The sequence below is a fragment of the Mytilus edulis genome, chromosome 11, assembly GCF_963676685.1.
Source record: "Mytilus edulis chromosome 11, xbMytEdul2.2, whole genome shotgun sequence".
NCBI lineage: Eukaryota > Metazoa > Mollusca > Bivalvia > Mytilida > Mytilidae > Mytilus > Mytilus edulis.
The window spans coordinates 44,194,578-44,215,766 of record NC_092354.1 but is presented as its reverse complement, the minus strand read 5'-3'; the positions used below and the strand labels follow the sequence as shown (position 1 = coordinate 44,215,766).

Genomic DNA, 21,189 nt, shown 5'->3' with positions numbered 1-21,189 from the left:
CATTTCCCCTATCATCTTGAAATCTAGTAGCTAGATAAAACTTAATATCGCAAAAATAATCAGCAGGATAAAATCTAAACATTTGCTATCAAAACCTGAATTGTATGTCGATTCATTACACAAGTAACTGCTCTTAAATGACTTTTTTTTCCATATGTGCATTTTTTACCATAACTATAGCAGATTAAGAAAAACTGTTCACGGAAAAAATGATTTAGGCAAGATTTAGATCCAAAATTTCGTTTTCATGAGCCAAATTGTCAGTCGACCCATTATAGGAGTTTTTGTCTTTTAATGGTGACTTTACAATTTTTATTTTTAGCAAAGTTTTAGCTGAACATTTTTTACAGAAACAAGTATCAGCAAAATAAGATCTTAAAATGTGTACACATGGCTGAAATTGTCAGATGGCTTCTGATATGTGTTGTTGTCTGTATCTGATTTTTACCTATTTTTCATTTTGGCCAAAATTATGGGAGATAGAGAAAAGCTAGTGACATAAAAAATGATCAGCATCGCCCTTACATAATGATTTATGCTTTCATGAACAATACTATAGCATAAAGTGAAACACTGTAAACAGGACAAATAATCAGCAAGACAAGGTCTTCAATTGTGTCAACGTAGCTGCAAATTGGGAGAAGACTTCTTATAGAGCTATTACCCTTAAAATATGATATTCCCCATTGTTTTTTCCTTTTACCTTGAAAACGTAAAATAAACCACAAATATTTATAAAATGTTGATATATTTTCTCTAAATGGAAAAGAAGAGCGTGAAAACAAATATAATTAAGCACACAATTTTATAAAATGTTGATATATTTACTCTAAATTTAAAAATGTTTAAAAAATTTCTGTCACACATGAAAGTTCACTTTACAGTATCACCTGTATGTCATGGTTTGTGCATTTATGCAAATGTAAATAGTAATAGTAAATAGTTTAGCTGATCACGTCTTTGACACAAAATGTACATCAACTTTACAGGCAGAATTGCTCTCGTTACAGGTGCTGGAAAAGGTATGTGGCAACTATTCTCAAACATTATTACCTATGTATTTGTATTGTTGAGTTAAAGGAGATATAATACTACTAATAACTGAGTACTCTTCAACCCCCCAAAAAAACCATTTATGTCTTTACACTTGAAGGTGTGTGATCTTAATGTTACCTGTATATCATTGTTTGTTTATTCATGATCAAGTATTTAATAAAAATATAGAACGAAGTATCACAGAATATGAAATATAGAAATATAATAGGCAAAATTACAATTCAACTTTATCTTATGAATATATCATTATCAATGTTTATATTCACTGAAATAGACACTTTACACAAGGCTTGAACTTTAAATGAACCTGTATGGGTGGGTATGTGTATCTATTATGTGTATCTGTATATATATTTACTACTGGGGGCTTTACGTGCCAGTATATAATTAAATATATAAATACATTTTTGTCAGCACTACCTTTATTTAGATATACATCGCTAAAGTTAATTCACACATACTAAAGTACATAACCCATTTATCTTGCAAAAATGTAAAGGATATGTGCATGGTTATAAAATATTACAACATCTTGCACGTACAGTTGATACAGAAATTAGTTCATCAAACAGATAAAATATTCACTCATGACACAAATCGTCTGGGTTGACATTTTTGTCATCGGGAATAATTGATAAACAGTATTAAACTGACCGTCAAAAAGGTCTATAGAGAACGTTAGTTTTCTCGTTTGAATTGTTTTACATTGTCATTTTGGAGCCTTTTAAAGCTGACTATGTGGTATGGTGGTATGGGCTTTGTTCATTGTTGAAAGCCGTACGGTGACCTATAGTTGTTACTTTCTGTGTAATTTGTGTCTCTTATGGATAGTTGTCTCGTTGGCAATCATACCAAATCTTTTGTATGGAGAACCTTAATATTAAGTAATACTTACAAACATTACTCTTTATTATTAAACGCTATTCAACTGAAATGTCAGATAGATTATGATAAAATACTGATGCAGGTGGTATTGCTGATATTTTCCTGTTTTGGCGCAAAATAATTTTACTCCTATTGCTCGACGTACTAAAATGTGTATAGAATTAAATTTAAATAAAGTTCAGCGTAGATAAAAGTAACAAAATATAAATTGGATTGGGTTTCTGTGTAATCACATTATTTGTAGACCTCTCCTTACTGATGGTAAAAATGATCATTTTCGTGACCTAAATTGTTCGCGAAAATTAATATTTTTATATATAGTATTGTAAAAAAAAAACCACGAAAAGTTTCCATTTTCAGGTCGGGTATTGTCTCCTTGAGGTTTAGCAAAAACCACGATCGACCAATCTCAGGTCGTTATCATATAATAGTTTTGGTTAAATAAGAAGTTTTCTCTATATCTCTTATTTAAATTATATATTTATTTAAAATTTGTTTTTTAAATGATTCTAAAACCCTTATATTGATAGAAGTTTGAATTGATTCAAATACTGTTTTACTTCTGAATAAACGAGGCGCTTGAATGTATTATAATGGTGTATACATTGAACAAATATCAAACTCGTCAAAATTCTAATTAGCTTCTTTTTTATATATCGGTAGGAATATGAGATGTTTATTCAGAGGTGACAAAGACTGCTTCTTTGTGCGATATGAAAGATGTAATTGTGTTCCATTCAAGTCCCAAATACAAGTTGTACATTGCTAAAACATCCATTATATATTTGAACAAATAAAAGTTTGATGTGTTCTAATCCCTTACCGCATTAAATTATAATACAGAATCCAAGGAGCTGTGTTAAATATTTTGCAATTTTTCTTGTTTTCAAAATTTTGAACTAGTTTATATTTTATAATGAAGATTCAATTTGAAGGGAAAAAAGCCATAGTAACAGGTGCTGGAAAAGGTAGGTCTATAAAATATGTTGACCAATTCACATTTGTACCTTGCAACTGCAAGTATACTTTTAAACATGTTTTAATTAATTGTATTGACTTTGCTGATATTCGTATTTCAATGTCAATAATATGACAGTGTATGATTTATTTAATAGTGTTCCATTTACAAATATTGTTTCATTCTTGAAACAAATTAGGATATATTATAAAATATAAAAATGTTATAATATTTAAAACGATTTTAATTTTTATCACGTTATCTTACTGTTGATTTGTATTTGTAAATAATCAATTTGCTTAGTCTAGAATTTTAGTTATTTGACGGACCTTTTGTGTGATTGTAAAATATGCTTTAAATTGTCAAAATATTCGAATAAGCTCTCGCCGCGATATAGCCTTTTTGTGATAATGCGTCATAAAACAAAACAACAATCAATTAATCAATCCAATTACATTCTTGTTTCATCAACTAGTGTGATATTTTATTATTTTTGTATTCACTCTTACGAAAGAGATTAATTTACTATTGAAATAACAACAACTGTTAGTTACTCATAAGGGTTTTATCTCTGCAATATATTTCGATTTTTTTAAAGCGACCAAACCTACGTAGTATTTGATTAAAACAAATGTTAAGGCACAGCTGCTTTATACAACGCAATAACATTACAAAAAAATAAGCGCAAAATAGAAATCAATTCTTTCAATTTAAACTCATCACACAAGTGATTTAAGGTAGTATGGGTGTCTTTCGCCATCTTGGATTGTAAACAAAACAGAGAATCTATGGTCTTGATTTTCACTCAAGTTTTTTGATGCAGGAATGCAAATAACTTATGTGAATTTGCATTTAAAAGAACAGATTTATAAGATTCTAACTTATAAAATATTAATGTTTTACAAGTGTTGATTAATTCTGCTTGATTTTTAATATTTTTAAATAAGCATTGTAAGGGGAGGTAACTCTATTTAAGTGCATTTTCTGAAGGAATCTACATAGAAATTTGCTAATTAGTTGGAAAAAACGTACGGCGACTCCATCTATACTTTTGATATTCTCAAATCATTTTTTTAAAGCTATCTTCTCTTATTTAATTTTACAATTCTATCATTCAGTTAAGCATCTAATCACAATATGGTGATTTTTCCTGTATAATCTATACAAAATATTGTCATTTTATCATGAGCTGTAGCTTGAGAAAATGCGCGGTGACCTATCATTTTAATGATATTTTTGAACATAAATCAATAGATACTACGATTTGACAATGTATGAACAAATTCTATCATTTTTAATTTAGACTCCAAGACCTGTAGCTTGAGAAAATGCGCGGTGACCTATCATTTTAATGATATTTTTGAACATAAATCAATAGATACTACGATTTGACAAAGTATGAACAAATTCTATCATTTTTAATTTAGACTCCCATACCACCTTAATATGTTATATCTATTTATTTGAAAATAGTCCAAACTTGACAATGTGTCCTAATTGATTGATTTATTTCCCCTGACAAAAGGGCGGGAACACATGTGTTAGCCAAATAGCTACGATAGTTTTTTTAAAAGTGTATGCACTTAAATGAAATGGCAGAATAAGCAGCGCATCTTGAAATGAGTGATATAGGCTATAGCAGACACATTGAGACCCCTTAGAGTTATGACAAGAATTCTTTAAGACAAATATGAATGCTACCAATTGTTTTAGCCGAAAAGAAGGGGACTGGAATGTGTGCCCGGATGAAATTTAAAAAAGGCAGGACAGGAGTTCTGAGTGAAAAAATCAAAGATGAGGCATTTTGCCAAAAAAAAAGGCATGATAATAAAACTCAAATGACAACTCCCTAAGCATGAATCTCCCAACACGGAGCATTTGTCTGACTATTTTTTTAAATTCCATTTTGAGGTGTATCATATCTTCTTTACCGCCAGAAGAACGTTCATGTCGGTATGTGTCTTGCTATAGAGAAATGTGGATATGATCATATTACTTTGTGCGACATTTATCACGACATATGCTTCGGTGTATCGTGATAAAAGTATGTTCAAAAGTTACGTGGTTCCATTATCAAAATTTTGATAATGTTATCATTATGTGTTTCATATTTGACAGGTATCGGACGCTGTGTTGCTCTAAAATTATCAGAGCTTGGAGCTAAAGTCTTTGCTGTCAGTAGGACAGAAGCAGATCTTGACAGCTTAAAAAAGGAGGTAAGAAAACGAAAACTTTACACTTTAAATGTGTTGATAGATTTTTTTGTTATATTTTTAAGATCACTTATTGACCAAGTGACGTCCGTCCGTTTTTTTTTCTGAAGCTACTGGGCTATATTTAAATGAACTATGCCGGAATCATTATAAGTGGTTCTAGTGTTTTTTTAAATGTGTCCGATGAGCCCCCCGCCTGCAAATCAACATGGATGCCATGACTTAAAAGAGATCATAGGGGGTTATTCCCCAAGGGTGACTAGGAAATAGAAATATGGTCACTTGGTCTTCTTCCGATCGGCAGTAAAACGCTCACCATATGATGTTTTCCTCACCAATCATTTTTTTTACAGTCATATAAACCCAACAATCAGCTTAAGAAAAATGTTCATTTCTAGAAAAGGACATTTTTTTATGTTGTGCTCATTATGTGTATCATGAAAACTCTGATAGAGAAAAATGCAAACTGATCAGCAAATCAGGTATTAAACAAAAGTCAACATACAAAACATTTATTGCCCGTTGATGACAATTTAAACCAATAGTCTGCATCAGCAAGTCAAATTTTGCCGATAGTAGGCTTTTTTTTATATACTGAGCTACAACCAAAAGACGATATAGAAAAACTAAACAGAATAAATGACTACCAATACCAAAAACAGATAATTATGTTTTGTATTTTATTCTTGTCTATAATCTTGTAGAGTGTCCTTTGTTTAATATGCACATAGACCAAGGTGAGCGACACAGGGTATAAAAGAGCCTTTAGTGTTGACCTCACAGTAATCACAGATATAAACCATACCATCTTATCTTATACTTATATAAAATTAAAATTGACAGTATTCTGTTATTGTTGACTTGGTCTGTCAACTAACGAAGGATGTTTTTTTAAAATATATCTACAAATCGATATACATTCGCGCAATTCTATTTGATAAAATGAAAACAATTTAAGAAATGAATGTATCTACTTGACGTTGTCATTTATGGTGGTGATATTTGGATGTATCTTACATAGGCCTGGAGTATTTTGGACAAAATGAATGCAGCATGGTCCGTTTTTTAGGGCTTCTAAGCTGTTTTCCTAAGCCAAAATTATCAACTCCTTTTGGGTGTATTATCTATGCAACAGTTACGTATGTACAATGGAGCTTTAATAATTTAGACACCAATATAAAGATTGATTAGTTGTTGGTTGCAAATAGAAATTAAATGTAAAGATATTATCGGCAGCCTATAAGGTACTGAAACATTTGAAATAAAGAGATTTTTGTAGGATTCATCAATTGAAACACGATGTTTAGATATTGGAAAGTGGGACAACACTAGAAAAGTAATCGAAGACGTAGGACAAGTAGATCTCTTGATAAATAATGCAGCAATCTTAGGGTGTAAAACTGTGCTTGAAGTAACAGAAGAGTTTATAGACGAGTAAGTTATACTACTATTAGAGTACTGTATACTCAACTGCTTAAGGATGTCTGCTTGTCATATTTTGGAATTTTTGTCAGATTTTCGGAATCCTCTGGTTATGTCAATTTGAATGCCCTATAAAAAGTACCCCATGAACCCCCATTTTTCTTTTTATAAATCTTGTACATGTATAATTATAAGTCATTTGTTAAAGTCTTATAAAATTTTATTTATTTTTTAATAGTATTTGAGAACTTTAACTAGTCAATGATAAAGCTATGAAAAATCAAGAGAAAACATTTTCCCGCCAAAATTCCAATGGCTAATATCTCGAAAACAAGCACATTGGCCCCTATATTTTTATGCCCCAGCTACGATAGTAGAGGGGCATTATGTTTTCTGGTCTGTGCCTCCGTTCATCTGTGCGTCCGTCCATTCGCTTCAGGGTAAAGTTTTTGGTCAAGGTAGTTTTTGATGAAGTTAAAGTTACATCAACTTGAAACTTAGTACACATGTTCCCTGTGATATGATTTTTCTAATTTTGATTCCAAATTAAAGTTTTGATCCCAATTTCACGGTCCACTGAACATAGAAAATGATAGTGCGAGTGGGGCATCCGTGTACTATGGACACATTCTTGTTTTTGCTTTTTTGATTCCTCAATTTATTCCCTATCAATACATACTAGTTTTATGAAAAGTTATTTATTTTGAAACTGATCAGCGATGTGAAAGATACCAAATTGATATTCAACCTTAGAATTGAAAACAAACTAACAATCGCATGGCAACAACAGTACACAAAACACAACAAGAAAAATAAAGTACGCATCTTGAATTTCAGCAAAGACATCTTTTGTGCTTTGTCAAAATGAAACTAAAAATAAAATATTGCATGTATGAGATATTGTGTTGGAGGTGTATTTCTTTTTTAATCAGAATTAGGATGAGTGTCATTCTGTTAGTTTTGTGTCTAAACACCTTGTATAAGTTTCTGCCTTTCAAAGGTGATTTATTGGGGTGATCTTGAGAAGTTTTATAGAGTGAACTTTATAAATCAGAAATAATTATCGAAATTAGAAATCTCTATATGCTAACATAACAGAAACGTCAATTTGGTAGTATATGAGTGTACTTAGTGAATGGTTTTTTTGGTGGTTTAACCGTTTACTTTTTTAAGCTATACCACTACAACCACGTGGTAAAAGTCATTTAAATAACTAGTGTCCTTTCATGGCTTTTGTAATATAATGTTTAGTTAATATTCTGCATGTTGATCTGGTCAATATAAAAAGATTGGTTGCGACTGCGTATTATGAATAAATAATTTAATTTATTGTTATACGTGATATGATTAGTTCTGACGTTGACCAAGTCTTCGTTTTGCATTTACTTTAAAAGAATCATAATAAATAATGAAATTGTAAATCAAAAGGAGATATCGAGAAAAAAAGTTCAAAATCTTTTACCATTCGATATGAATCAGTCTATTTACCTGCCTGAAAAGGATAGATATAATATCTAGTGCTATGCATTTATACTGATAACGTTTTACTCAAATTAGACAATGCCATGTTGCCTTGTCCGAACAACGGACCAGTGACCAGTTGCAAGGAGGAAAGGGTAATGATTGAAAGTTGCATTCCTTTTCTCTTATCAGACTTGTCACTTACTTTTTTCCATTTATAAAAAGATAAATATTGAATTTGGCATTTGAGCAATACTTTTTGGGTTTGACCATTAAAAGTAAGATTTCAGCTTGAACAGTGATAAATTGTGTAAAAAGTAATTATATGTGTTAAAAGCATTGCCTTGAAAATTATTACAGAATACTCCGTATTATTACAGAATACAGTAATGTATACTATTTTAATGCTTTATCTTTTGTAGACATTTTGACGTAAATTTTAAAGCAGCTGTGAACATATCTCAGGTATAAACATATATACTATGTATAAAAAGAAAGTAAAATCACAAAAATACTGAACTCCGAGGAAAATTCAAAGCGGAAAGTCCCTATTCAAATGGCAAAATCAAATGATAAAACACACCAAACGAATTGATAAAAAACTAAACGATCATAAATAAGTAGACAAATTGCTTACACAAGTCCATTGTACCACGGTTGGTATGAATTATATTGACAATATATTAACTCCAATTTTGATCAATGTTGATTTTAAATTGACCGTATAAAAATCAATTTGATGAACATATGTACACATGGAAGTTGTATGACTTCCTAATAACGTACATGTATATCAAGTCGGCTTGAAATTTGAGACCACTTTTATCTTCCAGATATTGATATCAATTCAATAGCATGATACACATAACATAACTATAATAATTTAATACTAATTCAAACTATAAAAAATCTTTACTATATAAATAAAAATCTAGTTCATTTTAGAATGAATCAAACTAATATTTAATTTCCATCGACCGTTAGCTAAAAGTTGGACTTTTTAAAAACATATAAACTATTAAATTGTTGTATTTTTGGTGTCATTACAGATAGTCGCCAAAGGAATTGTTGCACGAAAAGGAAGTGGTGCCATAGTGAATATTTCCAGTATATCCGGTTTTCTTGCTACTCCTGGTTATCCTATTTATTGCACCACAAAGGCAGCAATGGATATGCTCACAAAGTCTATGGCATTAGAGTTTGGACCTTTGAAGGTAAACTTAGTCATTAATAGGTAATGCTTGAATATCTTTCGTTTTTTGGCTAGTATAAACATGTTCATTCAGCCATTTAAGCATCAGTAATTGACACTAATTTTACCAATTGAATGGTGTTATTGTAACAGTTGTTTGATTCCGCAACTGTACTTTATCCGGAGGATGAAAATTCATAGTGTTTTTTATCCACTAAAAAAAGCCCACTAGGTTTTTTAATTGGGGTCCAGTGTAAAATATCAACTAAGTTTTTAGAGATCATTTTTTGAAGGGAAAATTTATGAAAATTTGGATTGGTTTATTTTGACTACTTTAGTGATTTTGTCTCAGGAATGATTGTCGTATATTGATTTGATACCAGGAATGATTGACCTATAGTGATTTTGTACCAGGAATGGTTGCGCTAGTTATTTTGAACCGAGATTGTACACACTTTAGATAGTGTTTCAGATCCATACATTGATGAAGTGTTATAGTTTTCATTTTGAACACACCAAACGACAATAATGCTTTATTGACAAATTAATCTCAAATATGGTTATCTATGCAAATACATAAAATCATATGCTTTAAATTGGCACTGATTTTAATATTCGACTTGGAAATGAAATCCTGTCTTTAAAGTTAATTTCAAAGGTCTTGATTATGCTTCTAAAAATGAAACTCCCGGTGATAACAAATGTGCGCTTTGGTCTACATCAAATTCAATGCCCTAATCATTGTTAAGGTGGTTCCTAACACTACAGGAAGATAACTCTGTAAAATCAGCAGAACGTTTTAATGACGTTGTGTTCATATGGGAATATTAAGCTTCTCAATGATCAAAATAAGTGTTTGTCAAACTGCTATATAACCAGTGTAATTTTTCTGATTAAACGGTTGGTTCAAATTTTTTGAAATTTTTATATTTTTTTTAAAGGGTCAAAGTGAATACTTTGTCAAAATTTTAAGAAAATTAAACTAGCCAAATTAATGTTAGTTAAAGTGTAAGGTACCACTTTAAAAGTATTTTTTAGTTATACAATAATCCTCATCAGTATTATGGTCACTTGCAGTATCAGTTTGGAGAATTTGTAGCAGCATTATTATTGATGTCTGTAGAAACATGTAGTACTATATCATAAAACGCTAGATTTATTCAGATTAGATAAACCTTAATTTAGGAAAACCTTTTAATAATTGCATGTGCAGAAAAGATCAGTGTGTTATTTCTAGATGTCGTATTGGTCATACTAGAATAACACACGAGTATCTTTTAAAAAATGAAGATGAACCACAATGTATACCTTGCAACTGCAAGTATACTATTAAACATGTTTTAATTAATTGTATTGAGTTTGCTGATATTCGTAAGAAGCATTTCAATGTCAATAAATAATATGTATGATTTATTTAATAATGTTCAATTTACAAATATTATTGCATTCTTAAAAGTAATTGGAATTTATTATAAAATATAAAAATGTTATTATATTTAAGTCGTTTTTAATTTTTACCATATTATCTTATTATTGATTTTTATTTGTAAATAATCAATTTGCTTTAGTCTAGAATTTTAGTATATTGAAGGACTTTTTGTCTCATTTTAAAAATATGCTTTAAATTGTAAAAATATTCGAATTGGCTCTCGCCGTGATCACGGTGGGTATGGTTGTCCTGCGAGAGAACGTACTGTGCTGGTGATTTGGTCCTGACGGGTGCTGGTGATCAATGAAAAAATGTAAACAAAGACGAAAATAATGATTTTTGACGTTTTCACTCATAAAAAATGGAAGAAAACGGTTGAGATTTTTCAATTTTGTTTCTTATGGGTTCATATGTAAACCATTAAAAAGTTGACCCTCTAAAATTTTTCAGTAAGCGTAACACAGAAATGCTCATTTTCAGAAAATCTCGAACTGAAAAAAATAAAACAAAAATGCTCATAGAGTCCGCTTTCTATACCGCAATCCACGCGACAAAACTATTTTGTGAAAAAACATTGCAATTTATTAAAATTTAGCATTTTCTCAATTTATTCATGTCCTGATACTGTGCTGGTGGGTCCTGTCATTGTGCTGGTGGGTCCTGATACGGTGCTGGTGATTTTGGATAAGAAGTTGGTCATATTTGAAACAAATGTTACAAAATCAATAAAATTGGGCAGATAATTGTAATCAATAGGATCTATGACTCCTATTTTAGCTCTTGTGCATCCATTTGGCTGTTTAATATGTGCAAGGTAGATAGACATTTTGATTTTTTTTACTCGGTAAGTTTTGCCCTAATTGCTTGAACATTTGCAATATTAAAGCCAATTTCAATGAGCGTGTAGACAAAGGGAATATCTTTGGTTATCTTGCTTGCTGAACAGAAAAGTCATTGTTAGGTTATGTAAACTACCCTACTTTAAGAGTAGACTAGTCCGACAAACGACACATCTTTCTGTCTGTAGGTCCAGGCTAATTCGAAAGGAGGGTATAGACCTTACCTAACAATGACTTCACGGTTTAGCTAACAAGCAAGCTAACCAAAGATATAACCTTTGCCTACATACTCAATGGAATCGGCTGTAACTAAAAACTCTAATACATTTTAACAGACAGTGGTCTGGTTTGTTGATGAATATTGTTTTTCCTAGATTCACTCTTGAAAAATCATTTGGTAACATTTGGTCATTGTAATACGGACGCCAAGACAATAAATGAACCTCATACGATCCCTCGACACAGTTGAGCTTATATATGATCTTATAGCGATTCGGGTTGAAAATCAGTTGAAATTAAGCCAGTTGTTTGTGTGTGTAGATTTGTATTGTTTTAAACTGTTATGATTTTTTAAAGTTAAATCTAGGTGTTTAATTTAAGAATTTCTTTTTTAAACTTATATAATTGTTTTATACTCAATTAGTAGTATGAAGTTACGAGATATTTTAATTTTTGAAATTGAAGGCACAATTAACATGGCAAACGTTAGTTTCAAATACTTTTAAATAGATTTTTAAGGATAATGTACCCTTGTGTTGATCCCATGCTAAACATAACAAAAATCTCTGTACAAAGGTCTGTAAATTTTCTACAAAAATAGTGATTTTATTTTCACCAAATTCTCTTTTTCTACTAAATACAATAATGAACTATAAATAATAATGCTTTGCAAGAAGTTTCCAATTGATACATGTATATGTACAAAATTATATCTCTATTATCCCTTGATACATGTATATGTACAAAATTATATCTCTATTATTCATTGTCTGTGCTGTTTTGATACTATTGCAGTTTGCACATTTTCGTAATTGACAGGCCACAGGAGGGGGTGATAAACCATACACGAAAATATAAAATATTGATCTAAGTACTTAATTTGCATCTCTGAACCCCACCCCCGACTTGTTTTTTAGGAGGGTGTCTTAAAATGGTCGATTACAGACAGCCGAGTACGCATTTTACTTTCCAGGCGTGTTTACGTTGATTGTTAAAGTCCTGAAAACGGATAGATAGAAACAAAAATGTTTGATTTATCTGGCTTTAGATTCAGTTTTTTTAAATATAAATTAAGTCTACATTTTAATATAATAATACTAAGAATTCACAATATAAAAAAATGCAGAAAAAAATGGAGATGTGAAATATCTTAATAAGGAGTCATTACTACAGAGATGGTGTGTTTGACACACAAAACTTAAAAGCTTAGTGATATTACCAATATTAAAATAAAAGTGTATTTTAGTTTGGTTGTTTTTCCATTTACTCATTTTCAATCATAATTAAGGCACATTTGATTTTTATTCATAAAAATATTTAAATATTGAAAAGTAGGACACATTGTTCACTTCCTCCCCTGTAATTCTTTATCAAAAATATTTATTTATTTTGGAATTTTGAAATGAAAAAGCTAAGAAATCTTAGTTTTGTTAATGTTCTCTAGGTTATCTCGTCTTCATTCTCTGACATATTCTCTGACATATTCTAGTCTGCCCTTTCATAAAATAGTGATTGTTTTAGTGTTCTATCGAACTTTCGAAAAAAAATACCTGATAACCGTTCAGACAAAAAAAATATGTTGAAAAAATCTTACAGATACAGCAAGTGATTCTTAATAGCTGTAAGATACATTTTTCTTTTAAAATACAACTTTTAAATCTTACGGGAAACTATTCCAAGCTTAACACTTTCACTGTAACCTCGCTCTAACTTATCCCCCATCCCCCCAAAAAAAACCAAACAAACAAACCCGCAATACTATTATCATTCTTATAGTCAGCACTCAATTTTTCACAAACAAATGTGTTTTAAGCTGCTAAAGACATATGATTCAAACGCTCAGAAAGTCCTTTCTTCTATATTTTTGCTCTCCATTTTTATACAAAACCTTTTACATTTTTATTTTATGGGTTATTGTTGAAGGTCGTACAATGACGTATGGTTGTTAACACACACTTTCTTTGGTTTCTTATGGAAATTTGTCCTTTGACAACAAACATACAACATCATCTACTTTATATAAGTATTGTATAAATTACAACGTATTTTGGCGATCTTGCAAAATGATCGTAATCCCGAAAATCGTAAACATATTTTCTTATCTTAAAAGGGGGCAAGAATGGTTCCATTAACAGGCCAATAAATAAAATCACAGTTAATTTTAAAAAGAATAAAAAATAGGTTTTTTTTTTCTCTCATAATAACAGTAAACAGATTCATAACAATGTCAATTTCAAGAAAGCAGACAACAGTTAATTACTAGTAGTCAATAACAGTACAGCATCAATGATCTTGAATATTTGCCACTTTTAACTAAAATATAAAGGCACAGAACCAGGACATAGGAGCACAGAACCAGGACCGTTTTTCTTATCACCAGCACATCGTCAGGACAATTCCGTTTAACGAACTTGCACGACTTTTGCAATTTTATATTGTTGAAATATACTTTGCATGGTACTTATGACGCATCAGAGAAAAATTAAGCAACAAAACAGTCGTTTTATTGCCGTTCTGATACAATATAAACAAACCCACCAGCACAGAATCAGGACCCACCAGCACCCGTCAGGACCAAATCACCAGCACAGTACGTTCTCTCGCAGGACAACCATACCCACCGTGGTGATATAGCCTTTTTGTGCTAATGCGGCGTAAAGCAACCAACAATCAATCAATCGATCGGTCTTATGTAACCAAAACAACGATATCGAGATCGACGCTTTTATCCTATTTACAGCCAATACTCTCTATGAAAAACAGTTACTAGGAATAAATGCACGGTTGAATGAAATACGCTTACATTATATGTGAATTATAGGTTAATATACGGTATTCTGAATCAGGCGATAATCTGAGAAGGGTTTGCAATCGTCAGCAATTGCTACACTAAGCAACTTTCTATGTTACAAAGTTATTCTCAATACTAATGAAACGGTAATCGCATTGCTAGTCTTTAGTTTGGAGCTCTGTACGAAAGAGGACTAGTCTAGGCCTAACGTTCATTAGACGTGCATTTAGCCGAATCAAAACAGTTGTGAGCTAAAATATTTAATGAGTAACTGCACTGTAGAATAAACTAAACATAAACATCGGTTAATGTTGATCACATGACATTCTTTGATTAAAAGATATAGTAAAATAACAACAACAAAAGAACTCCATGGACAATTAAAAAAGGGAAAGTATCTTATCAAATGGGGAAGAATCAAAAGCTCAAACACATCTGTCATCTCATAAGAAAACTTAAATGTTGGCGACGGCGATTTTAACATTTATTTTGTGGAAGCTTTGATTATCAACATAATTCTTATAATGTCAGATTCGTGTTAACAGCTGTAACCCCAGTGGATTGTTAACACCCATGGGTGAGAAGCTGTGGACCTCACCAGAACTGAAAGATGCTTTCACAGGACGAATACCGATGGGAAGATTCATAGGTAGTGGAATGAATATATATTATATGTTAAACAATTATTTATGTCTGGTAAAATTAACACTGATAGCCCAATTTTGTTACGAAAATCTGACATTATTATGAGTGAGAATTTGTATATGAACATGTATTATGGTTTACAATTCCCGTCCGTCAACTTGAGAACACTTTGTTTCATAACACACATTTGCTTTAAATAATTCTCATGGTATAGTCTCACAGTGTAGATACTATTCTGTACGCTATCCGGAAGTCGCGATTTTCGAAGCGAGAACTTTTTGGATCACATTTTAAATCTTATGGGTATACTGAATTAAACGGTAAGTTGATCATCTGTACATTGCTTAATGATTAATTCAGCCGACATCGATATTCTCAAATGGTTTAGAATTAAATTCCGCACATTCAATATTCGTGTATTTGCCTTAATCAAGAGATTTTCAAGTGCATCACTAAGAAAAATCAGTCGGCGAACCCAAAAACAATCTTTTTGCCCTCTTAGTGTACAAATTAACGTAAAAACCAGACTTAATTAACTCAATGAAGTATATTTCAAGTGGTGGTAAAAGTTTCAACCAGATCTTTGAAGCCAGAAATAAGAAAATTACACTTGTTTGAATTTCTCACTGTACGATCAGTCTCGCTTGTTTATTTTAAAACTGTATGATCAGTCTTTATGTCACTGTATTCTAGTGGTGATTTCAAACTTATTCACGATACATTAGAAGGTGGCATTTTTCTAAATAACACAAATATATTTCAATACATTCACATCCTGAAAACTTATGAAACATGTTTTAGCTTGATAGGGTGTACTCGACATACTACATTAAGCATAAGGATGTTTAAATGTTGCTAAAATAAGAGGAAGGTTCGATGTATACTAGTAAATAAGTTTCAGAAATGTCCTCCGTTATACTTAAAATTGTACAAACACACAGATTTAGTTGTTATATAAAAATGCATGTATTTACACACATTCGAGTCCGTACTGTAGCCTATAATTGATCACAGTTCCTTCACTTTGTTTAAGATATAGTGCTATATAAAAAAGATGTGGTATGATTGCCAATGAGACAACTATCCACAAAAGACCAAAATGACACAGACATTAACAACTATAGGTCACCGTACGGCCTTCAACAATGAGAAAAGCCCATACCGCATAGTGAGCTATAGAAGGCCCCGATAAGACAATGTAAAACAATTCAAACGAGAAAACTGTCTTTTTGACACTCAATTGTACACCACTTTGTCAAGCGGGGGATTATAGTGATAAAGAAGTCCGTCTTTCCGTTCGTCCGTTGGACCGGTACAATATGTTTCACCGGTTTTTTAAGCGCATCTCCTCATAAACCACTTAATATACATTGGGGGTTTCGGCCATTTTTAAATGGAAAGAGGTCCAATCCAGAAGAAAAGCGGATTCCAAATATATGTTCCCATACAAATGAATTGATGGTTAAAAAAGAGTTTCAAACTGCCGGATCCCCTTTTTTTGAATCCGTCACTGATATAACTATTAATTAATCTTATTCGGATTCCTTATCATAAATGATAATGACTGTATTGTGTACCGTCTATTTCGACTTTTAGTAAAAATCTTTTATGGGGTTTCTTTATATAAGATACGGACTTGCATTATATGGGGGCACCCATCAGGTATTTCCAACACCTCCTAAACCAATCATTAAAATTTTCTGAAATTGCTCCATTTTTACTCGATTAATGCATTATGGACCTTCTATTTCTGTAAACTTACCAAAATTATATCACATGAATTATCCCCCTAAGCAAAGCTGTCTTTATTCATTTTTTGTTATTTTAAAAGACGAGCTTGATTATGTTATCATCAATTGGTCAACGGCGGACGGTGTAAATAATCTTTAAAAATGTAATAGCTTAACAGATAACTGTAACGATACACTCTTTCAAAGTCCACAAGCGAATCATGTATTACTTTTTAGGCATTTGATTTTAAATAAGACTGATGGAACAAAAATACAATTATTTTGCCGTCTTAAAAATTCATCCGAAACATATATGTATTATCTGATGAAAGTAATTACACGTTATAGTTCCCTGGATAGTTCATAATATCATATATACACGTATATACCTTCAGATTGCTGTTGTTGTTTCTTCAAAATCACGACTGGTCATACAGTCAAAAAATCTGAAATCGCTTCTAGAATACAGTCAGATCTAGACTGATCGTACAGTAATTTATTTTGGGATCCTCAAGGAAAACATATTTTTTTATGGGAAATACGAATATTCTACTTAAATACGAAAAGAATATTGAGGGAAACAGTATATATTTAACTGTATACTGATGCAAATATTTGCAATAAAAGATTATTTGCTTTGTACTACGAGAGCAAAATTGTCCATCGATTTCACTTTTTTCTACCAAGTTGATGTGATGCACAAGTATATTTTATATTCTAATGAATGTTTTTGTTACAGCTACTCATATTTATGATGCTATATATACCTTGAAGATTTTCAAAGCACTTTGTAGATATAGGAGTAAACAAATGATGAGAAAAGTTACCGTAGGCAAAACCGTCCTGTTAGCCAGTTGGAAATCATCGCTTCGAAAATCGCAACTTCCGGATAGCGTACAGCATAGTATCGACACTGTGAGTCTAGTTAGTTATCAAGGGTACCAGGATTATGATTTGATACGCCAGACGCGCGTTTCGTCTACACAAGACTCTCATTAGTGACGTTCGAATCAAAAAAGTTATAAAGCCAACCAAGTACAAAGCGACGAGCATAAAGGATAAAAAATTCCAAAAAGTTGTGCCAAATACGGCTTAGGTAATGTACTCCTGGAAAAGAAAATCCTTTGTATTTGATAAAAGTTTTGTAAACAGGAAGTTTATGAGAAATGACCATCTAATTGATATTTATGTCAACAACGAAGTGCTACACATTATTAGAATTTGCCCTATTTCACGCAATATTTACACTCTTGAGTGTACATTCGTGCTTCTTTTTTACAAGCTCCCCCTGATACATGACGGCATACAAATGGAAAATAGTTATTTATGCCCTTTCGTAAAATATGGAAGAATTATATTTTTGTAGTTTTATGGTAAAATCTGTTTCATTGGTGTTTACCTCACCTTTTTATCATATATTGCACAAAACAATGTACAAAATATTTTGATCTTAGGTTTGAAATTGCAAATTTTGGATACACAGTGGTAACATATTGGTGATAAATGCTGTTTCATTAGTGTGTACCTCACCTTTTTATCATATATTACACAAAATAATTGTACGAGATGGATTTACCATGGGTTTGAAATGGCAAATTTTGGATACATAATGGTTAGATACGAATTGTTTATATTCTCTTTCGCAAAAAGATGGTTTGCTTAACATATCTTATATAAGGATCTTAATGTGAGTTACATATTTTTTAGAGTATGGCCTATGTTGCCAAAACCTCTAACGTAAACGTCTTTGGTAAAATATGGCAATTCCAACATATGTATGCCGTCATGTATCTAAAGTTAAACCTATCTTACATTATAGCTCTTTAACTGTTTCGGTTCATAAACATCTTTGGCGTTCAAATATTTAGTTTTGAACGTTCCTGATTGAGGTAAATCAAGAAAATCGTCCGAACGCAACACATTTATAGCGTGATATTTTTATTTTTATGAAAGAATTTGTGTTTATTTATATATTTTTTTAAGGAACAAATATAAGTTCATAAACTACTTCCTGTATTATTTGGATCATCTTCATTTTCCAGAACCAGAAGAAGTTGCAAATACAGCTGCATTCCTGCTCAGTGACTATGCATCTATGATAAATGGTGCCTTGGTACCGGTCGATGGTGGACACATTGTACACATGTCGTCTAATCCCGTCCAGTAGTTGACAATGATACCTATTGTGGCATTAGAAATATGAATACGGATCCATTTTAGTCATTACACATAGTATGGCCTGGTGTGTCTTGCACGATTATGCATTTGTAGCAAAAATAAATTGAAACAGTCATTAATTGCAGATATTAAGGACTGTTTAGTTATTTTATTAAATAATCTCCGCATTAATATTACGTTTTGTTGTGTAACGTTCATGTTATCAAGCGGTGTTACAATAGTCATTACGAGTACTTTCCCTTTACCCAATTGTGATGAGAGGAGTAGGAATTTTTAGTACTGTGGATTCATTCATATTTGTGGATAAAGGAGCATTGTAGTTTTGTGGAAATAAATGATTTCGTGAATTGCCTAAAGTCTGCATACACACATAAAAAATATGTATTTCTTTGAACATTCAAACAGTTGCAGTTTACGTTTAAATACTATACCCAACAAAACCTGTACCCCACATATAATAATAAATCAAAAGTTTATAATAATGTTAATATCTTTTTCATCATTTTCATTTGCGGCATGCGGCTCAGATAATATACATGATCAACTTTGAAGGTACTAGTCAGATTCCTATCTTCATTGATGTTGGTTTCTAAATATCCAGTGTAAATATTGAGGACGAGAACAAATAAACAATATATTAAATATTAAGTAGATTCTGCATTAGAGACTCCAGGATCAAGATCCTGCAACGTAAAATGACGGTACAAGGGATAGGGACATACATTTAGTCTTGCAACAGGCTACCTATATACCCTTCAAATAGTTGTTGCAAGTTTTCTTTTCTTGTAAAGAACCTGGCTCTCTCTTTAAACGAGGCATCGAATTTAACTTCATCCTTCTAAACGGAAAGTGGCTGCAAATTTGCACATTCAAACGGACGCCCGACTTAAACTACGGATCGGAACAAGACCAATGGCGACAATACTTCTATTTCCCAGTGCACCTTGGGGGGATTTTTTTTTTTACATTTATTGACATATTACCCCGAAATGTGGTCATGATTGATCATGGTTTCCGATGAATGAGGGTTTTATGTACTAATGTTGTTTTAATGGTGACCATATTTTGAGTGGCCTTTTTTCAATTATAAAATGTGTAAGAAGATTGTCTGGAGTGAATAAAAAAATAAGCTAATAAGAACAATTATATAAATTATCTGATTGTCTAATGTTACAAGCAAGGCCGTTAAAAGAGTGACATTTGTACTTTGCTGTTGGTGAATCCTCCTTCTTGGCACATTCAATGATTTGGGATGTCTCTACTAAAGGTATAGGTTAGGTGTTTTCACTTTAAGCATCAGTATGCTTTACACTTGTATAAGTTGCAGCTACTGTAACTGCTTTTATTCCGTCTAATTCATTTGATTTGTTTTTTAAATTTTGGCATCATTCGATAGTATAATAACGTCTTCCACTGTTAACATTCACCGAAAAAGATAAAGATATTAGGGCAAAGTAAAAACATAATGGTCCAATTTTTTATTTTAACATTTTTATTAAATTTCAACATTATTTTAGTTCATTTTTTGTTGCATCTTGATACATATACATTCAAGTTAATAAATCGAGAAGGACATAGAAGAAGACAAAGATATACAAATTTTATTTTTAATGCAGCTGTCATTTGAATGTTATTTCTATTTGAAATTATGGATCTCACGCAAATAAGGTCATATATACTAGTCAACAAAAGAAACAATACACGACTTTGAAATAAAATTTATCAAAAAGTATCAAATTTAAAACAAAATGAGATACACTACTTTAAAAAGCTTTCATTTGCAATGTATGCATATATGATAATAAAAATCAAAACCATTCGAAAAATATCATATTAAACGATTGTGCAAATTATTTTTGCAGAAAGTTGGATAAAAAATCGACACACAATTTTCTAAGTACTAAATGCATTTTCAAATTTGTTTAAAAGTATCCAATATGCTAGTCATGTTAAGTTCATATTGTTACTAATGGGTTGAAATATTGTTTTTTTTTTAAATTTTTGGTTAAATCTAAAAAAAATGCCAAAAAAAAATGTGTTTTACTTCGTCTCAAATCAATGCTTTACATATGGAAACAACACACTGTAAATTTGGAACCTTTCGGATAAGTTTTGAGATGGTTACCTCTTTTTAAATTCACTTTACACATACTGTCTATGGTAAATCAATT

At 31.4% G+C, this 21,189-nt stretch overlaps 2 protein-coding genes across 4 annotated transcripts in view; both read left to right on the top strand.

Moving 5' to 3' along the window:
* The window catches only part of LOC139495647 (L-xylulose reductase-like), a 61,211-nt gene that overhangs the window by 18,972 nt on the left and 21,050 nt on the right, over positions 1-21,189 (top strand). The window lies entirely within an intron of this gene.
* Positions 880-19,194, top strand: LOC139495646 (L-xylulose reductase-like). Of its 2 annotated transcripts, XM_071283936.1 has the most exons (8): positions 892-1,022; positions 2,877-2,909; positions 5,018-5,115; positions 6,392-6,546; positions 8,418-8,460; positions 9,045-9,209; positions 14,997-15,114; positions 18,883-19,194. In XM_071283936.1, the coding sequence occupies exons 1-8, from the start codon at positions 971-973 to the stop codon at positions 19,005-19,007; spliced, it is 789 nt and encodes a 262-aa protein (XP_071140037.1). In that variant the 5' UTR covers positions 892-970; the 3' UTR covers positions 19,008-19,194. The 2 variants fall into 2 exon arrangements, with proteins under 2 accessions (XP_071140038.1, XP_071140037.1); XM_071283937.1 differs by lacking the exon at positions 2,877-2,909 and having other exon boundaries at positions 880-1,022; positions 18,883-19,189.